The sequence below is a fragment of the Misgurnus anguillicaudatus genome, chromosome 3, assembly GCF_027580225.2.
Source record: "Misgurnus anguillicaudatus chromosome 3, ASM2758022v2, whole genome shotgun sequence".
In the NCBI taxonomy this organism is placed as follows: Eukaryota; Metazoa; Chordata; class Actinopteri; order Cypriniformes; family Cobitidae; genus Misgurnus; species Misgurnus anguillicaudatus.
Window position 1 is genome coordinate 29,301,370 of NC_073339.2, and position 12,206 is coordinate 29,313,575.

The following is a 12,206-nucleotide window of genomic DNA, read 5'->3' on the forward strand; positions in this document are numbered from 1 at the left end:
CTTCTCTTTCCCTGTCTGTAGGAGAGATCATAAACCTGGTGGCTTTGGATCGTGAGGAGCAGGCACAACATGTGCTACGGGTGATGGTGACTGACCAGGGTCGTCCTCGTCTCAACGCCACCAGTGCTGTTTACATTCTAGTCACAGACATCAACGACAACCCCCCACAATTCATGCACCTGCCTGCAACCAAACAGTTAAACGTACAGGTCAAATACAACACATTTATTGAAATTAACCTCCAGTTTAGTTATAGAATTGTATATGGATCCTCTTGTTGACATAAATTTTACATTTCATATGAAGCAGTCATGAAAGCTATTTAATGAATATGTGCATTCCTTCGCAGTCAGAAAAAAGGTACAAAACGACTTTTTCTGTCACTGAGGTGGTACCCTCAAAGGTTAATTTTGTACCGTTATGGATATACAACACATTGAAATGTTGTACATTTTGGGGTACAATATTAAACCCTATTGGATACCTTTAAGGTAGCCTACTATTTTGTACCAGTTAAATTTTAGGGTAAAACAGTTAACTATACCTTTAAAAGTACACAATAGAGACAGAGCGCAGTTATGCAAATTTGAAAACCACACCCACCAGGGGGGAAACAATCCAACCGTTTCCATTGACTTTATATTGCGAGAGGCCGCCTCCTTGTCATTTCTGGCTTATAACAAAAACAGAATAATGCCTAAAAGCTGCTAAGATATACAGCTAACAAGCCAAAAAGCCCAGAAATAAGTTTTTATAAGCTGTCGAGCCGTAAAACCCAGCCTTAAGGAGACAAAAGTGGATCGCAGACTACGTTTCCTCCTAGTGGGCACAGTTCTACTAATAGGAGTACTATGAAAAGTTGCCTGTTTCCACTTTTGTGTCTTTTAAACGCTCGTTTTTTGGGGTCGACAGCTTATAAAAACGTATTTCTCGTTTTTTTCGGCTTGTTAGCTGTACATCCTGACACACAGCAGCTTTTAGGCATTATTCTGTTTTTGTTATAAGCCAGAAATGACAAGGAGGCAGCCTCTTGCAATACAAAGTCAATGGAGATGGATGGATTGTTTCCCCCCCGGTGGGCGTGGTTTTCAGGCTATGATGCGCTGCGCTTTGTCTCTATAGGTCCTTAAGGTATAGTAATGTACTCAAAAAGGTACAACATTGTATTATGCTTAATATACCTGAAAAGGTACAAAACGGAACCTTAGGGTACCACCCCAGCGATAGAAAAGGTACAGTTTTATAAATTTTTTCTGACAGTGTTGGGAACCAAACCATCTTATTGTTGTTTCCACTTTATCAGAAATTTAACGATTACCAGTTTAATGGTTTGCCACGGTAAAAATGACCAACATTTAGTATTACCGCATAATTTTTTAATTTTTGTTTAACCATGCCAGTGCCACGGCTCGAAAAACCCTTGTCCAGCATCAACCAATTTAAGCAATAATGTGAGACAAACACATTCATTCATGTCTGCTCCCAAGAGTTTGTGATGACAGTGCTTTATTGAATTAAATCCAAAAAAATTCACATTTAGGGAAATCTAGTTGTATTGACACATGTTTACTTAATATTTCTTTAGACAGATCTATCTTTTCTATTCATTTTCCATTAAAGGGACGCTTCACCCATTTGCATTAAGCTATGTATAGTTAGAACCCCAGTCATGTTTTTGAACGGTTGTGCATTATGTCCTCAGTTTCCGCTGAGACAGGAGAAATACAGATTTCAGTGTTGCACTTCCTTCTTTCAATGATAACGTAAAAAATCATCATTTTGCATCATTGAAAGCAGGATGTCCAATATTTTTGTTGAGGGGGTGAGACTACAAACACTGCTTTTCTCGGTCAAATAGGCACCAAATTTATGAGGCACTTTCAATAAAGATGAATGTTTCTACGGGTGAAATGCTCCTTTAAATGATCTGATGTGATCTGATGAGTTTAAAGGTCCTTTATTTCTTCTGCGACTGCTGTGAGCACGGGTGTCATGCAGCTTACTCTTGTCATAAAGTACACCCAATTTCTCACAACATATGCAGACAGATGATTTGCTGATTTGTCCTGTGTTTATATGAAAATCTGATTTACTCACTTGGGTTTTATCTGAAGTAGATGAACATTTATCTAAGGACCTCAAATGTGCCATGATTAATGTTAATGTTATTTATTTGATGTTTATGCAAATGAAATGGCACTTACACGTAAAATCAATTTTATACTTGGTTTGCATTAGTACTTTTTTTTAACAGTACATCATACTGTACATCATTTTATCTACTGTTTCATATTTCACAAAATGATAGTTTGATAGAAAAGGTGGTAGCACAAAGTATGGCTTAATATACACTACATTGTCATCCAGCAGTTACCCTAAAATGGCAGATAAACTAAACTAATAAAATGTATATCTTGAACACACTGTAAATGCATAAATGTGTAAAGGTATAAATGTAAATTTGTCTTGATGTACAGGTGTGGACAGGAATTCCAGAGGGTTCAGTTGTAATCAGTATGTTTGCTAAAGACCTGGATGCTGGAGAAAATGGAACTGTCAAGTTCTTCATTAAAGGTAAAATAATACGGAGAGGACTCTTGTACTTTGTATGTAAAGCGAACATACATTACTGTGCAAGTCCAAAGGCCACAACCACCAGCTTTGTTGTTTTAGCAAAGTTGTAATGTCCATATATATTTATTTTTCACTCTTTTTATTAAGATACAAATCGAAAATACAGGAAATATGTCAACAAAATTAAAATGTCTTCTTCAGGCATCAGTCAGTATTAGTGTGACCTCTGTTGGCACTGAAGTAATTTGATTAGAATTAGAAATGAGGATTTAAGTCATTTAGGTTTAAGAGATCCTGCTGCTCCCTGCTATTGCTCAAGTGAAAGGAAAGTTTACCCTTCATACTTTAGCTTATACTTTTATACTGTTTTTAATACTACATACAAATTTCCTGTATTTTCTGGTACATGATCACTATACCATTGCAAAACAACAAAACAAATGTGGCATAGCAGCCTAATGCTGCGTTTACACTAACCGTGTTTCAGGCGTCAAAATCGCGTCTACCGCGCCTAGTTTGCCGCTTGAAAAGTTTGAATGCATTCGCGCGCCTAGAGCACAGAAAAACCAAGCATTTGACCTGCGTCAGAGGCAAAATCCGCTTCTTGTGGGAGGGGCAAGTGCCATGCCGTTGTCTGTTTGCAAGATGGTTGATGTTGATTGTGCATTTATCGAGAGAGTTACCGGTTTGTATTGGTCACCTTACTATAGACGGTTTCATCGGACGCACGTGATACACGTCTGGATCCGAACCTTTCTTCCGGTTTTGTTTTTTTATGGTCTGACTAGTTGCTAAACTGACCTCTTGAACAAATGCCTCGTCAAAAATAACAAATATTTTGGTTTCCTAGGTAATCTTTGTGTTGTTTTTTTTTTGCTTGTTTTATAAATAAACTACGTTTAAAGTACTTTGTTGTTATTTATTATTAGCGGAGTTTACCGGAAGTTACGTGCGGACCCCAACAGCCGCTTGTTTATGTTGTTACTGCTGAAACCGTCTATAGGGGGGAATAAACGGCGCGGGTCGATAAACGTCACGTGACTCAAAAAGTGAAATGTGTATTACAACTTACCAGGTTGCCTTTATAGATATAAGAACTTGTGTCGTATAGCTCCAGGTGACTGCTTAGTGCTTATGGACAATATTAAGCGCTCCTTCAGGTTGAATGAGTGACTCCGGGCGGGGCTGCCGCCACAGCAGCAAGCATGCTCCTTACCGCGGCGCGAAATTCCGCCAAAGTTCACATTTTTCAACTCAGACATCAGCCGCAAATTCGCGTCAAATGCAAAATAGACAAAAAGCACCATTTGCGCGTGCCAGGCGGTCAATTCGCGGCATGAGGCGGAATCGCGTCTTCCGTGCCAAACGCCTCATTTGCGCCGCGAGACCTCCAGACGCGCTTCAACGCGTCTTAACATTAAAAATCACTCGCGCTTCACACCTCTACCGTGGCTGGTGTAAACGCAGCATTAGACTTTTGCACTGTACTGTATAATTAAAATAAGAAAAATGTAATTATGCTCACACAACTATGACTAAATATGAGATGTGTTGTGTTTTTTCTGCATACCTTTAGATAATCACATGGGGCACTTTAATATTGACAGCCGTAGTGGGGATGTCAAGGTGACAGAGCGATTCGCCTTAAACCCTCAGATGCACTACACCCTGAAGGTGGTTGCCACAGACAGTGGCTCTGTACCTCTGGAAGAGACAGCAGCTGTACACATACAGGTGCTCAAAGACCATGTTTAGGCATAGGAAAACACTAATATGTGTGTCAAAGGGGTTTAAAATATTTGCTTATAGATATCAATTAAGTGTACAATAAAAAGAAAAGTGCTCTAGCATAGTGTTTGAAGAGCTGGATAATTAATGGGAAAAGATTGTGGGTTCAAGCCCAGCAAAGGTTGATTTATGACACGCCTTGAGATGGTTAATGTTTCATCACAGGTGGATTATCCTTGTTCAAAGTGTACTTTAAATCACTTATATTATCTCAGTTGCTAAGGGTGTATTTTTATTCTAGGTTTATGCATTTGACAAACAAAATGGACCCTCTGATTTCCAAGGCTTTAGACACTTTACTGTGCGAGAAGATGTGAGGCTTGGAAGTGTCATTGGATCACTTGAGATTACTAAAGCACCCGATACACAGTTGCGATATTCTGTTGTGGAGGGTGATGGCACTTTGCAGTTTGGTATCAATAGTGGCAAGCTCTATGTGGCACAGCATCTGGACTATGAAGTCACACAACGTTACTTTTTGGTTGTACATGCAGAAGCACCTCCCACGTTCAATGCCACTGTATTTGTTGTGATCAGTGTTATTGATGTCAATGACTACACTCCCTGGTTCCCCTATAATGACAACATTGTCGTGTTTGGTGTCCATGAAGATGTTACTAATGGAACGCAGGTGTACGCCTTTAACGCACGCGATGCAGACGGAAGCCTGCAAAACAGTGAGCTTTATTACACTTTGACCTTTGACTCTGAACTTGCCAAAGATGAACTGCCTTTCCACATCAACCCTCAAACTGGAGTTGTCACGACAAATGCACAGTTGGATCGTGAGCACAGTGAGAGCTTTGTATTTAAAGTGACTGCCAGAGACCTTGTGGATGACCATAAGGATCAGAAATACTCCTCTGTCATAGCTCAGGTGATTCTGTTGGATGTCAATGACAACATCCCGACGTTTGTTTCCATGGATACAGCTTCTGTCTCAGAGGACACAGAGGTGGGACATTTGGTTCATCACGTAATAGCCAGAGATGAAGATGAAGGAATTAATGGACACGTCATATACAGTATTATATCAGGCAATGAGAAGGGCTGCTTCAACATGGAAAAAACAGGTAGGCTGCTCTATGGTTTCAATGAATCTAGATTTATTTGAAAATCACTAAACATCATACAGCAGTTTCTTAAATGTTCCTGCTATTATATTTTGTAGTATAATAATACTGTATAATGTAATAATTTTTAACTTTAAAATTCTTGAGTAACAAGAAGATGCCACGTGTCATTACCTGTGTTTGCCATTTTTAAGATATCTGAGATAGTAACCTGTCTTTAATCCCACTGTATTTCTCTGTCAGGACATCTGTATCTTAACTCTTCTCTGGATTATGAATCCCAGCATGTCCACATCCTCACAATCCAGGCCACAGACCATGGCATTCCCTCTCTGTCTTCCACGCAGACACTCACAGTGGAGGTTTTGGATGTGAATGACCACCCTCCTACGTTCCAGCAGCATGTTTACAGTGTCACAGTTATGGAGAACAGAGAACGAGGAGAGATTATTGTCACAGTCACAGCAGGTGACATGGACTCAGGTAACATCAAAATCTTAACTTTATTAATATTTTACTTGTTAACTCAATCCAGTTTAAAGGTATGCTTTGTTTAAAAGGATAGTTCACCTAAGAATGTGGTCATCATTTATTTACCCATTTGTCATTCAACACCTCTGTGCTGTGTCATAGTTTTTGCACAGCCTTTTTTCATATGTTGACACTACACATGTCAGGCTGTCCTCTTTGGAGGCTGTCAGACATTGCCACTATAAACTATGATGCATTTACTTTGTTACCTAATGAGACAATAGAATGAGCTCATAACTCAGTTCCTTTAACCAAACATAATTTTTATTAAATATTAATTTAAGAACATCTTTCCCATACACTTGACTAACGCCTAGCCCTCATTATAAGTAACCCTGTCTTTAATGATACTGCTAGTTTCATTACCACTTGTAAATGTAGCTCTGCGTAGGAGTGAGCAGGGCGCACGCTAACGTGGGTTAAATGTAACAGCTATTTTACATAGTTATAGAGGGCCAAGAAATCTGTGCTTCTGGTCTTTTTCTCTCACTGTCAGAAGATGATCTCCTGCAAATGTGTGAAATGTTTTGATGTGTTTTCATTAAGATACTGGGAAAATGTAAATTGTGTTGCATTTTTATTGATGCATAATAGAAGATGCTTAGATAAAGGATCATGGATGGATAGATTCGTATATCCATTTATCTTTTATAGCCAGATTCGTGAGAGAGATGGGCATTATCCACATCTAGTACATAGAGAGAATAGTATTGAATTCTTGAATTATTATAATCAGAGAATTAATTGAGTATTGTTTGTATATATTTTTTTAACAATTAACCTTAGGTTGTAATGTTTCCATTTCTGTCACTTTTGGAGTAATTGTATGAGAACGGTAGAAACAAACAATTTGAAGTTAGATTAGCGTTGTGCATTGTGCTCCGCTCTCCTCTACTACGTTCATTGTTCCTTTTAAAACAAAATTGAAATCTCCCTCATTTGTAATTTTCATTTTAGGATTTGTGGCTGTTGCTTATAGCACCACTAGATGGCAGTATAGTCACTCACACAATTTCCATCAATAAACACAAAAAGCCCCCATCTCCCCTCAGGCTTAAAAACTTTATTATTCTTGAACACATGTTAAAAATGTATCTTGGTATCTTAAATATATGTCATAGGTTGAAATTACAGTAAAATTGTTTAGTCTAGATTTTACAGGTAGGGTCACACATATATATAGTACATTTAATGTCGCTAATACACAGAATGGGGATGGGGCACGCTGAAAAAGTTTGAGAACCACTGATATATGACAACAAAAGATTTACTGGTTTATTAACACAATAAATGTAACAGTTTGAATATATGCAGTTTTTACAGTTATTATCACCAATTCTGAAAAAATTATCACTGTAAAAAAAATCCGTAGAAATTACAATGATATTGCAGCTGGGTTGCCGGTAAATTACTGTAGATTTAAATTTATGTTATTTACTGGCAAGAGTTTGTTCAAAGTTGAATAAATTTTAAATATTAACATGTCTTTATCTTTACAGAATAAAACTATACAATGACATCCTCATGCAAAGCGTTCTGGGAACCAGAAATCATCATCAACCTTTTTTGCTTCAGATTTTGTTTCCCAGAATGTTTTGCTTGATGCTGTTTTTCTAGTTTTTTTCTGTAAAGACAAAGACTTGTAAATGTTTAATGTTCATTTAACTTTGAACAAAATGTTGCCAGTAATAACATAAATTTAAATCTACGGTAAGTTACCTGCAATCCAGCTGCAAATTTCTACGGAATTTTTTTACAGTGTACATATAAATAAATATAATTTACAGATTACAATCCCACCAACAATAATTTGTACAGTTAATATCACATCACATAATATACAAATCTTATGAAATATTTCATAACCATACTTGCTTAAATAGCACTATCATAACGGTGTAATTACCTACAGACAATTATATTCAGCATTAGTACCAACAAAGTGCATCTTTTGTGGAAAAAAATGCAACAATACCATATCTTTTTTCTGTTTGTTTTTCCCAATGTTTTTATGTATTTATTATAGGGCTGTCAAACTTAACGTGTTAATAACGCATTAACACAAATTTATTTTAACGCCACTAATTTTATTGTGCATCATGGCAGAGCCTGCAAAGAAAAGGAAGGGTTAATTTCGGAGGAGGCGAAGAAAAGAAAACGGGAGGACGATAGAGAAAGAGCTCAAACTAGAGTGAACATAGGGCGGGCTTATACTCATTGGCGAGAGCTAAATTATTTACGACAGTGGTAATGGACAATTCCGCTTCCAACCTGTAGGTGGAGCAATGAGCAAAAACTCTTTAGTGTTGCTTTAACGCAACACTCAATTTCTTGTTTGACCCTTGGTGAGGTCTATAGTTAAATAAATTGAGATGCAGCCTTAGAAAGTAAATGTGACCCGTGCTGTCTAAATGAATCTGAGGTTCCCCTTCGAGGGAACTCGAGCTGCGTCGCCGAAGCTACGCTATGGGAACGCCCTCTGCGTGATTGCGTCTGAAGCACGTATGTCAAATCAGTCCAATGGTCAAGTGACACGTCATAGGCGGGTGACGTGGGAACCAGGAAGCTATAAAAAGATCACCCAGCAAGCCAACTTCAGCTCTTTGTGCCTCAGCAAGCGAGTGTGTGTCATGTCTAAGTCCAAACAAAGTTTTAAGGAGTGTGCTTCCCCGTGTCCTCGTTTCATTACGAGCGAGGACTCGCATCATCTCTGTGTTATGTGCCTCGGGGCACAACACGCACGATCGTCTCTTGAGAGGGGTGGTTGTGCACATTGTGATAGGATGCCGCTCCGTACGTTGCGCTCGCGGCTCGCACTCTTCGAGGAGGGTGGTGAGCCGCGTGTTCCCCACGGTTCTGGCCCCGCTGCTGCCGAGGCAGAGCGGAAGATGCGATCGTGGGGATCACAACTAGATCTCGCGGACGAGCTTGAGACGGGTCTTCCCCTTTCTCAGCCTTCACCCGCGGGATCTAGTGCCCCGTCTCTGGATTCGGAAGCCCGCGCTGCGGTTTCTTCCGCCCAGGGCGGGAGCCCAGATTTGCATTTATCGTCGTCCGAGGAAGTCGATATTATGTCTGTAGACGTGGTGGACGCTGAGGAGCCCTCTCATTCGTCCCCCGCATTCGATGATTTATTGGAGGTTGTCGCTAATGCCGTGGCTCGCTTAAAATTAGACTGGCCGGCGGAGACACAGAGCGCGCGTCCTCAGAGCATGTTAGACGAGCGCTTTTTTAAACAGAAACCTCAACCTTCGCGGCGCAACATGCCTTTCTTTCCTGATCTCCACAGCGAGCTGTCGAGATCATGGAAAGCTCCGTATTCAGCCCGTGTTCATACCCCTCACGCCACCATGTATTCCAACATTGTGGGGATGGGTGAACACGGATATTTAACGATGCCCCGGGTGGAGCAGACGCTTGCGAGCTATCTCTCCCCCGCTGCGGCGTCATCATTGAAATCACCTTCGCTTCCCACGAAACCGGTTCGGTTAACTTCATCGTTAGTGGGTAAAGCTTATAAGTCTGCAGGGCAGGCTGGGGCTTCACTGCATACCTTAGCTGTCTTACAGGCGTACCAAGCAGAACTGCTTAAAGATTTAGATGCCGAGGCGGGGGGTACGTCTGATATATTTAAAGAGCTTCGTCGAGTCACTGATGTGTCACTCAGGGCGATTAAAGAAACTGCGAAAGCCGTGGGTAGATCGATGGGAGCTCTCGTAGCCACGTTTTCATAAAATAAGTACATTAAGCCCTCGTCTAGCAACTCCAATGCTCTAAATAGTCATTGAACATCTAAAATAATCTTTATTGTAAGATTTCTACGAGGTGGAGCCTACTGTCCTAAATGCTTAACTAAACCGAGCGCATTTATGGTTGCCCATCCACTTTGCACGTCTGATATTTTGGTTTTTAAAACATGCAGGAATGAGAAAATAAAGTGCCAGACTTGCTTCGTGTTAAAATAATTATTAAGGGAGATAAAGTTTGGCATCTGACTGATGTTAAAAAAGTTATTAAGAGAGATAAGACTAGAAAATGATCTTCCTCGTGGCGACTGACACATCTGAAGCGCGTGCACACAGACGCGTGAGTGCCCGTCCCTGGCAGACACATAAACAGAATATTTTATAAACAAAACAATGGCTGATGGTTCTTTAAAAAATGTAAACAGCCTGGCTTAAACATACATTTGCATACAGCATATATTTGTCCACATCCATGTTGATTAGAGTATTAAAAACTTGAAGTGTTATTTTAGGTCAATTTAGAACAGATAGAAAGGTGCGATTAATTTTAAGACAATTAAGACAATCATGTGGCTAGATTACAACCCTAATTTATTATAAAGCTGCTTTGCAGTAATACCATATTGTGAAAAGCACTATACAGTACTGTGCAAAAGCCTTAGGCCACCACCACCACCAGCTTTGTTGTTTTACCAAAGTTTTAATATCCATCCATTTTTATTTTTCACTCTTTTTATTAAGATAAAAACAGGAAATATGTACACAAAATAACTAAATGTCTTCTTCAGGCATCGGTCAGTATTTAGTATGACCTCTCTTGGCATGAAACACATCTTGAGTTTTTTTATACTGTTTTTAATACTACATAAATGTTTCCTGTATTTTCTGGTCGTATTCTAATAAAGAGACTGATAAATAATTATATATGATCACTATACAATTGCAAAAACAACAAATCTGTTGGTAGCATGGTGGGCTAAGACTTTTGCACAGTACTGTATATATATTTTACTTTAATACAGTACAGTATTCATTCCTAAAACAGTACCCTGCGATGTCTGCATGTAGCTTTTTGGGTGCAAAACCTGTCATCAGGAGAAACCTGAGGTTTTATTTTTACATATTTGTCCATCACAATTTAGATCTGGAGCACCAGATGGCCTTGGTCATCAGACTTGACATTTATTTAGTTAGCTAGCGCACTGCTGTTAAAAACATACATCCACCTGAATCATGTTTTGTTGAAGTTGATTGCTAACATAAATCAACAGGTCTTTGTGTTCTTTTTCGCACACTGTGTGTTATTCCGTGCGCCTTGACCCTAGTCCAAATATTCACAAATCTACCAGGTCCTTTTAAAATACCTCAGCCGCAATATCAGTGTCTGCCTGTCTTGGCCTTTCTGACGTTATCCTAGAACAGCAGTCAGGCCTCCTGCAGGATATTTGGAATTGTGTGTGATGATTCACTAACTCAAGCCATCTGTGCTAATAAAGGCCAGTTATTTTTTTCTCCCTGAATTCACTCCTTTCAGCAGTGTGGTCTATGGTTTGTTCTTTGATTTTTATCTTCCATTACGTGAAAGCCCACAAAACCAGTGCGCCAAATGCTCCTTCCCGTCAGATGAAGATTAATACCGCCAGTAATTGATTTAACAATTTTTCTGTTACATTAATGCAGTTGATTTTAGTACAGTCATAAAGATGATACATGATGTTTGTGGCTGGTGTCACTGGAAGTGTATTCAAGTATGTGTCTGTGTATTTGTGTCTGTCTCATTGTATCTGCATGTGTTCACACTGCTGCTTTACCATGACCCTGAATCCAAAGTCTCCTCCAGTGTGTTGTTATTTGTACACTCAGCCTAGTTCTTGTCCCTTTTCCTCTCTGTATTATTGTCTTTGCATGGGAATGCTGTTGATTGTATCAGGTTGTATTTCTTCAGCGCTGTTTCCATCTACACAGGCTAAACTCATTCAGCTGTCAAGCAGCCAGAGCTCAACTCTCTTTTATTTGTTGGCAGCTGTTGCACGTAGGTCCTGAAGGCCGCACATGAAATAGATGTTTACTTGTAGTACTTAACCTTCCTGTCGTGATGTCATGTCATCTACAAGATGTCGAAGCGGCTTCTTGTAGACAAGCAAGCACTCTGAACTGTTGAGTACAGAATTGACCATGTGTGTGTGTGTGTGTGTGTGTATGTGTGTTTGTGTTTGTTTCCTACAGAGGAAAACGCTGCCGTGAGCTACAGCTTGCTGCCCAGTTCAGGATATGAGCTCTTCATGATAAACTCTCACTCTGGTCAGATCAGCACCTCCACACGCCTAGACCGAGAGATCTACTCTAGTTTTACTCTCAGAGGTGATATCTACTCTTCTTTCAATCTCTGTATGTACTACTGCAGTTTTTTTCAGCCCTACAAAAGAACAAATGATAAAAAAGAATGCACTACTCTCTACTAGTACTCACAGATCAGTAGTTAGTCTAGGCTGTT

General features: G+C 39.6%; 1 protein-coding gene across 1 annotated transcript in view; it reads left to right on the forward strand.

Moving 5' to 3' along the window:
- Positions 1–12,206, forward strand: part of dchs2 (dachsous cadherin-related 2) — a 48,912-nt gene that overhangs the window by 14,662 nt on the left and 22,044 nt on the right. The window contains exons 6-11 of the mRNA XM_055205347.2: positions 22–209; positions 2,478–2,574; positions 4,151–4,308; positions 4,604–5,435; positions 5,679–5,918; positions 11,939–12,073. Coding sequence (XP_055061322.2) covers positions 22–209; positions 2,478–2,574; positions 4,151–4,308; positions 4,604–5,435; positions 5,679–5,918; positions 11,939–12,073 — 1,650 coding nt within the window. The remainder of the gene's footprint in view (positions 1–21; positions 210–2,477; positions 2,575–4,150; positions 4,309–4,603; positions 5,436–5,678; positions 5,919–11,938; positions 12,074–12,206) is intronic.